This window comes from Vigna unguiculata, chromosome 1 (assembly GCF_037176805.1).
Source record: "Vigna unguiculata cultivar grain cowpea cultivar isolate G323 ecotype 2 chromosome 1, ASM3717680v1, whole genome shotgun sequence".
NCBI classification, from domain to species: domain Eukaryota; kingdom Viridiplantae; phylum Streptophyta; class Magnoliopsida; order Fabales; family Fabaceae; genus Vigna; species Vigna unguiculata.
Genome location: NC_140792.1, coordinates 30647802 through 30656692, shown reverse-complemented (window position 1 = coordinate 30656692; position 8891 = coordinate 30647802). Strand labels below are relative to the sequence as shown.

The 8891-nt window shown below is 26.7% G+C and overlaps 1 protein-coding gene across 1 annotated transcript; it reads right to left on the bottom strand.

Moving 5' to 3' along the window:
• Nucleotides 1-336: 336 nt before the first annotated feature.
• LOC114176446 (protein DETOXIFICATION 21-like) lies at nucleotides 337-3298 on the bottom strand. The gene is made up of 8 exons (XM_085671210.1): nucleotides 2982-3298; nucleotides 2110-2651; nucleotides 1894-1980; nucleotides 1560-1616; nucleotides 1219-1457; nucleotides 993-1111; nucleotides 827-913; nucleotides 337-726 (listed from the first exon to the last, which is right to left on the bottom strand). Exons 1-8 carry the CDS (start codon nucleotides 3231-3233, stop codon nucleotides 649-651), a joined length of 1461 nt encoding a protein of 486 aa, XP_085527336.1. The 5' UTR covers nucleotides 3234-3298; the 3' UTR covers nucleotides 337-648.
• Nucleotides 3299-8891: the final 5593 nt, after the last annotated feature.

Here is an 8891-nt window from a genome sequence, read left to right as displayed (position 1 = left end):
ATAACATTCATAAGATACAAGATAACATTCACATGACTATTTAACAGAACATTTAAACAACGGGACTCAATTAAAGAAATGCCAAATTTTTTAGTACTTAATAAATTACAAAAATTTAAATCTAAATTTATCAAAAATCTAAAAATAATAATAATAATAATAATAATAATAATAATAATAATAATAATATTAAATCTTCTTTGTATACATCAGTGTTGTTTATTTTGAACTTGTTTAAAGAATGTTTGAACAATGTAAAAAGAACAAAAAAGTGGCTTTACAATTTGAGAAGGATTGGCTTATATGATAATGTTAGTGGAAGAATACAAATTATACTGAGAAAAGAAGTAAAAGGAGTAGTCATAGATAACATATTCAATGAAATTCAAGATCCTATCGAAGCAAATTTGAATTCTTACGAATATACATCATCTGCCTTTCTCACACAGACAACAAAATCAATATTACAAAACTGAATCCATGCATAGATTCACTATTTTTGAATTTAACCATCAATATTAGTTATATAACCCTAACCAGTTTACCATATAATTTCCTTAATTACATGTAAAAGGAACGATTTAATGTTATTAAATAGTTATCGATTAGTTTTATATAATTAACATTGATGGTTAACATATCACACTACTAATTGTTTGATGTAATTCTTTCATGATCAGTATTCACCTTCGACCACTTGCTAACTCGATTACGAGCTTTAATTACCTGTGCAGTGACATAATTATTCATCCATCATGTGTATAATTATAAGCTTTTAGGAGAAAATCTAGAATTAAGAATGATGAAGAGGCAATGAATGAAATACCTGGTCGTCCCAATTAGTTTTGTAGGTGATTATAGTTAGGACAACAGTTTGAATAAATGTTCCAAACAACATCCCAATCCAAATACCCTAAAAAAAAATGAAATGAGTTTTGTTAAAGAGATGAAACATGGATCAAATGCAACATGAGAATGAGAAGAATACCAACCTTGACTTCCAAATGGAGAACTTTCCCAAGCACCAGTCCAACAGGAATACCTATCACATAATAACACCCTATATTCACATATGCTACAATGCTTTGCCACCCTGCTCCAATTGCAACACCTGTTCAAATCATTTTAAGTTTGTTAAGAAATGAAATTTAAGCTTAACTTAATTTCATAAACTAATTTGTAAGACAAAATTGTTTAGCAAATGATGATGAAAAGTACCTGAGAGTACCGGTTGGACACTGTTGAGAAGAATGGAGATTGCCAACAAAGGTGACAAGTCCCCAACAGCATCGGCCACCTCTTCACTTGTGGTAAATATGTAGGCAAGTTTTTCCCTTAAAAATAAGAAGAATAAGAAGAGAACGAATCCAATGGCTAAGGATGTAAGCACTGTCACAAGTATGGCGAATTTTGCAGCTTTGGAGCTTCCTTTTCCAAGCTCGTTTGCCACTCGAACACTACAAATGACGAAAGATGAAGTTAATATTTCATAGTTAACAAAAACAGAAGAACAGAGAATGTTTGATCTGAACACAAGAAAGAGGAAAGAATATCATTACCTTACAGCGGCCATGAAACCAAGTGATATCATCATTTCCCATCCATTAATATTGAGGCTGTAAAAAATGAAAATTGATCTAAAGAAATCAAAGAGAAAAGCTTTTTATGCATTATGCCAATACAATCAAATATGAAACACCTATTAAACATGAATCCAATTTGAACATGATTTCATTTTCAAAATTTAAAAATACAAAATAATTATTTTTTGGGTTTTATTTTTGCCGTGATACTATTTTTTTTTTCTTTTTGTGAAACTTTGGTTCATATTTAGATTCGCAATATCTCATTCCCTGTTTGATAAAAAAGTCTGAGAAAATGAAAAAGGGTTACCATATAGATAGAGCATCAATTTGGACCTCTGCATTTTTCAAGTTGCCCGTGAGAAGAACCAATATTGTGTTGTACCACAGCTCAAGACTGTAAAACATAGCATAGCTTCAAAGTGAGGAAGGCATATAAATTGTTGACGATTACTCAATTTGAACAAACAACGAAACTAAATTTATTTAGCAATGATATATATCATTCATAAAGAAGAAAGCTTACCATAACATGACCCCAGATGAAAGGGAAAGCTTGACAACAGGCCAGAGATCTTTAAATGCTAAAAAAGAGAAGCCACTCCATGTATCAGGGCACCAGCCACAGGTAATAAATATTAGTTGCCCAATATTAGTAACCCAATATGCCAAAATTGTTGAAATCATTGCGCCAGTAATCCCAAACTTAAATTGTATTGTCAATAGCCAAGACAAAAACACATGAATAGCTATTGAAATAGCTGCCAAGAATGCAATGATCACATTCTTGCTTTGAGCTTGCAGAAACATTTGGGTGGTGAAGGAAGCAATAAAAGCAAATAAGATAGGAATTGACCAAATAGAAATGATTTCTGCCACTTGTGCTATGTTCCCATCTTGGCCTAGGAGCCTCAAAATTGGGCCTGTGAAGAAGAACAACGGAAGAAGACAGATTGCAGTTGAGCATAAAACTATCCATGATCTCTGAAGATATACTCCCATCATGCTATATTCTTTTGCCCCAAATGCTTGTCCACAAAGTGTTTCCAATGCACTCGCCATTCCCAACTGCAATTGCCAAGTTAACAGACACAAATTAACTCAACTTACTGTCATCAAATTTTGTTGTTTTAATTTTATTTAACTTACGTCTGATCCATCTTTTCTTAGATAAATAGCATATACAATCAGTTAATATTTCAACACTGTTTTTTTTTCTCTCATATTCATAACCCGCGGAGTGATTATGTTATAAGTATATATTCATGCAGAAAAACAGATAATTAGTGGCACATACAACACTTTATTTGGTTCTATCTGTTTTTCACATTCTGTACCTTAAACTTTGAAGAACTACATCCACCTACAGTTAAAAAAGATTGAGCGAAAAAAACGTACCAGAATACCATTGGCAAAGCGTATGAGAACAGTGAAGACAAGAGCAAAAGCAGCGAGTTCTCTTGGACCAATATGACCAACAAAAGCTTGGCTTATAACATTGAGACCGAAGGAGGAGAACCTAGTGAATATGGCTGGTCCTGCCACTATCCACATCAACTTGCTCTCATTCCACACCCTCGTAACCAACGACGATTCCTCTTCTGATGTTTGGTCTTTGATGAGCAACCTTTTCTCTTGTTCTCCCTCCATTTCCTTGGTTTGGTCGAAGAGACTATAGCTACTGTAAGGAAGAACAAAGGTAGTGAGTGAGTATATAGACTTCAACTTTTGGTTTTATTTATACAAAGCCTTCACGTGACTTTGACAAAACCAGCGTGGTGTGATGTGAGGTTGTACAATATGAGCTAATTAACAGCTGAAAAATTGAACAGAGACGAACTACTTCAAAGCTTTTAACTGATTCTGTAGCGTCGCTTTCAACTCATAAATTTTAGGTTACGTACGTGTTTGATACAGGACCACCGGGATTTTCTTTTTCTGCAGTATCGCAATTCTTTTTAATGGTTAAAATATATTTAAAAGTTGGTTAAAATGTATATTTGATTTTTATTTTGGTTCAATTTTATTATTTTAATTTTAATATCATTTTTTAATTAAATCATATTTTTTATAATTTTGTTTAATTTGATATTTTCTTAACATTGTTTAAATAATTAATAGTAATAATGAATGACTATCACGTGTGTTTTTTTAAAATTTTTTTATTTTTAAAAAATATCCATTTATCAATTTAACAAGTCAAAGTCAACTTTTTTAATATTCAATTTAATTTTTATATTCAATAAAAATATTTTTGTCTAATTTAATTCTAATTTTATTTAAAATTAAACGATCTAGTCTCATTCAAAATTAAAACAACAAATTTTCACTCAATTATTTATTCATTTATTTTAAAATATATTTTTTAATAATGTTTACTTTTCATTTAATTTTTCTACTTTTAAATAAAACTACAAATCATGAGTTGTTAATTTATAAACTTTCAACAATAAAATAGTAATAATAAAATTAATTTATTTAACAATAAAAGTATACATTTTCAATATTATTATCTCAAAAAATTACATCAATTAATAAATTAACAATTTCTAAATTAACCTATTATAATTTCTATATATAATTTTTTATCTTTTTTCTTTTATTTTAAAAAATTAAGTTCTATATATAAAATCAGTTTAAAATTTAGTTCTCCAGAAATCAAATTCCAACTAATATTCTGACCAAAATATGTAAAAATGTCAGAATTCAGTTCTCTACCAATCGAATTCTGACCTAAAATAAAAAAGTGTGCCATCTGTAAATACAATATACAGTGAGCTATTTAGGGGATTTTAAATAGTAACTGCTGCAGAGAAAAAAATGGCGCCACTAGAGCACATGCGACGTGTAGGCCATGTATGCATAGAATTGTTTCTCTTATACCCAACCCATAACCCTAATAATGGTAAAACAAGAAAAGAAAAAGAAAGACGTGATAAATTTGACATATTGCATATTTAATTTAAGGGTTAAATATGTTTTTGTCCCTCAAATTTCAGCGAAATTTGGAATTAGTCTCTCATCAAAACTTTTAATCAATTTAGTCCTTCATCTTTAAAAATGCGTGAATTTAGTTCTTTTAGCCAAATTTTGTTAAGTTTATTTGACGTTTCAAGTGCATTTTATGATAGTATTTGAATTATTTACACCGTTTGAAACATTTTTGTTTCAATGTTAACCCAAATATTATCACAAAATACGTTTAAAATGTCAAATAAACTTCATAAAATTTGATAAGAAGGACTAAATCCACGTATTTCTAGAAATGAAGGACTAAATTGATATAAAGTTTCGAAAAGAGACTAATTCCAAAATTTACTTAAATTTAAGAAAATAAAAACGTATTTAACCCTTAATTTAACGTTATCCAGGTCAGGCAAAAGATTAAATGTTCCGCGTTGTAAATGTGTGTTATATTTATTATTAAGTTAAATATTCTCATAATCATGAAGAAAAATACAATAATTGGCTTCGTTTGAATGGATAAGAAGGCTTTTACGAGGATCCTTAAGAACCTAGTATTTTTATCAACCTATTTTTCAGACTCAGTTTGGTGGGTAAGAAAGACAGATAGGGATGGCTTGTGAGTGGAAACAGTGGTAAGATTAATGAATAAATGAAAATATCTAAAAAAGAAGATGGATTTGATTGGATATTTTCTCACAAACAGAAAATATTGCGAAAAATCCACCTAACAGTAATTCAATAGTCTATTTTTGTGTAATGTAATTAATTATATTATAAACATTTTAATTTTTTTATATAAAAATCTATTACTAAATCGTTTTTTTTTTCTTTCTATATTTTTTAACGTTGTTAACTTCATCCGTTGTCATCCACACATATTTCTTTTCTCTTTTATTATTATTTTAATTTTGTGGATATTTTTTTTTCTCTTATCTTGCGCCCCAGCCTAGTTACTTTTGGCAATAATAGGGGTGGATAGGATAGGGCGACTGGGTCCAGATCATGAATGTGTTGGGGGAAATATGGGACATGGCACAATTAATTTTGGCTAATACTTTACAAATTGTTTTGGCTGAGTATTGAAGAAAGGTCTATTCATTATTTAAGTTTCTTTGTTTTGTTTTAAAGTTTTTTGAATTTAATTTAATGTTTTTTATCTACTTTGAATGATTCATATATTTAAAAAAATAATAATCTTTTAAGAGATTAATGTATTTTTTTTATTAAGTCAACCTTAACGTTATTATCTCATTTTTGTTTCTGAGATTGCATAATAAAGACGTAAAAAAACTAAACATTTGTATTAAGGATGTCTACTCATAATTTTAAAGTTATGATATGTTGATAATTTTTTTTTTTAGTAAAATTTGATAAAGTTTATTTTTCAAAATATATTAATTTTTTTAAATCACATCAAATATTTTTTTCATCCATTAAAATACTAACACACATATATTATCCAAAGTTTATCAACAAAACTTTGTTAAAATAATTTTCTAATTTTTAATGATATTAATATTGATCTAATGAAAAAAAAAATCACATTTAATCTTTATAAAAAATTAGGAGCTATGAGAAAAAAGATAAAATAAACCATCACTATAAATATGTAAAGCAAAAATGTTAGTAAAGCTCTCTCTGTTTTTACCATACTCCTATCAGACAAGTTTAAACAAAATGAAGTTTAGGGTTAAGGTTAACTCAATTTCATTAAATTTGTGCTTTATAAGACCAAAATTGAATATTAATTATATATTATAACTTGATCTTCTTAATTCATGGAGGATTTTCGCTGTACACATTTTATTCATAAATTTATTTTGTTTTATTTTTAATTAATATAAGATTTTCAAAATATTCCTTTATTAAAGAGTAAACATGTTGAACATGGAATTAAATATTCTTAAGTGGTCTAACAAAAGTTTTATAGTAGTGTAATAACTTTAAGAAATTTGACTAGATCACTAAAAGGAAATTTTTGATTAATGACCAATTTTACTAACAAAAGATAATTAGTCACTATAATGATAAATTTATATACTAAATTATAAACTTAAAAATTATTGGTAGCTAAAATAATTTCAAAATATTATAATTGGTCTTTAAATTCTAAAAGTAGTTTTTACTATGAATTAGTCTTTAAATTAGTCACTAATATTAGTTACTTAGATTTTTGTTACCAAAAGAATTAGTCTCTAAATTAGTTTCTATTGGTTTTTAAATTGATCTCTAAACATATTTTTTGATTATAAAATTGATTATTATTTGATAGTTTTCTTGTAAGGAATAAATCCGATAACATAATAATAAGTGAATTTATAACTAATTTAACGTCACAAAACTAACTTATATGATTAATTAAGACTACACCTACTTAAATATTATATTTTAACTCTATTCTTAGTTATAGTAAAATATCCAACAAGACACATTTGAACTATATTTCATAGTAGTAAGGAAAATCAAAGGTGGAAGGTTCAACGACGGCTTTTAGGAATTTGTTTGAAAAAAAATGACATTTTAAAAATGTGGAAGATATTTTATTAAGGGTTTGACAAATAATGTTTTTCAAATTAAGCTTTTCCATTTCTAAACATTTAAGAAATATTATAAGAGGGATAATACGCCAGGAATTTTCATAACCATTTTTTTAATCAATGTTTTACAATTTAGAGTGATCAAGAGTGAAAGTAAGAAATATTTTATATATGGATATTTATAAGAGTTGTGAGTTGAAAGTTAACTTGAAGAAATTTTTGAATATTTGAAAGTAATATTCTTATAAAACATTCGTTATTTCAATAAATTTAAAAACAAATATTAATAGAAAACATATTAGAGACTATTTAAATTTAAATGATTATTATAAATAACAATAAATTATTTTTTATTTGTTATTTTTACTTATAGATTTGGAATTAGTGACGTATCTTTAGCAAATATTATAAAAGTGTCAAAATTTATTTTCTTTTATAAAAGTATGAGTTTGAGAGGACCAAATACATAAAATTTAAAAGAAAATTATTTTGTTTATATATTAGCTTTTCTTTGAATAAAAAAAAAATATTGGAGGTGCAAACTCCTTAGAAATAATGAAGCTCAGCGCTGGTTGGAATTTAATTATGCTTTTACCAAATTAAGTATTTGCACAAACAAAATTTTGATATTTGAATGTCATGATAAATTATTCTGAGTAATAATTAGGATTTCAATGAGGTAAATTTTTTAAATAAAAATTTATCTTTATCCATATCCTTATATCTAACGGATAAATAATTTTTTACATTTGCATCCTCTATCAGATAATGGATATACATGTACATGCTCCTTTGTTGTTTTAAATTTGAATTAAATAACTTTTCTATAGAAAATAACAAAGATCACAACAACAAGAATATGATATTATCAAGGATTAAATATTAAAAAAATGTACATTTTATTTTCTCTATTGTCAAATATAAAAAAATTGCATAAATCTCAAATTAAAATATTAAATAATAATTAAATAAATATGAAATAATTATAACACTAATCCAATATGTGTTTTAAAATAAGTTATGACACTGAGGAAGAAATCAAAGTTAATATAAATTTTTATAACTTGTTTAATAAACTATAAGTATTTTAGCAATTTAAAGTAGAGACAAAATCAAGGCGAAAATGAATATGAGTATAAGAATAAAAAAAATATGTACATATTCATTGATCACATCATAATTGATCATCACTAATGTTAGCTATCCATTTATACGTTATTACACGTGATGATCGGTTGAATTGTTCATGAAAGTTTTTATAAAACAATCTTAATTAAAATTGTTAGTATAGACATATGTTTTAGGCCTATTTACTTGTGGTTTCAAGGATTATCTTTGTGTGTCACTTCTTACTTCTTGTAACATTTTATAAACAGTCAATCATACATAATTCCCTTCTTCATATATTTCTTTATTTTCTACATTGCATTAAGAGCTTCAAACGATCCATGATTCAGAAGAGATTCTTACAAAAGTTCCTATCTCCTAAACCCTAAGACCTAAGCCTCTTTTATGATTGAAAATGGATTCTTGAAGTAGTTCCTCTATCCTAAACCACAAGCCCTAAACATATCCATAACAAATATATTATATAATTTTATCTCTTACTTTTGCATAACAATGAATAAACTAAAATAACAAAACTTTTCTCTTTAAGAATGTTAGGAAAATATTAATCAAAATGAATAGTAATTGTTATACAATAATAATAATAAAACAGATATGGATAACAAAAGTTTTGTAAAGTCAAACAACAAATAATAATAAGAATATAGAACAAAAATTCTAAATGAGATAAAGAGTA

Excerpts from the sequence above, each read along its gene's own strand:
- LOC114176446 (XM_085671210.1), bottom strand. The coding sequence starts at position 3,233 with ATGGAGGGAGAACAAGAGAAAAGGTTGCTCATCAAAGACCAAACATCA. Across the intron at positions 914-992 it reads TTCTCCATTTGGAAGTCAAG|GGTATTTGGATTGGGATGTT; the intron begins GTTGGTATTCTT and ends ATTTTTTTTTAG. Across the intron at positions 727-826 it reads AAACTAATTGGGACGACCAG|GTAATTAAAGCTCGTAATCG; the intron begins GTATTTCATTCA and ends GTCACTGCACAG.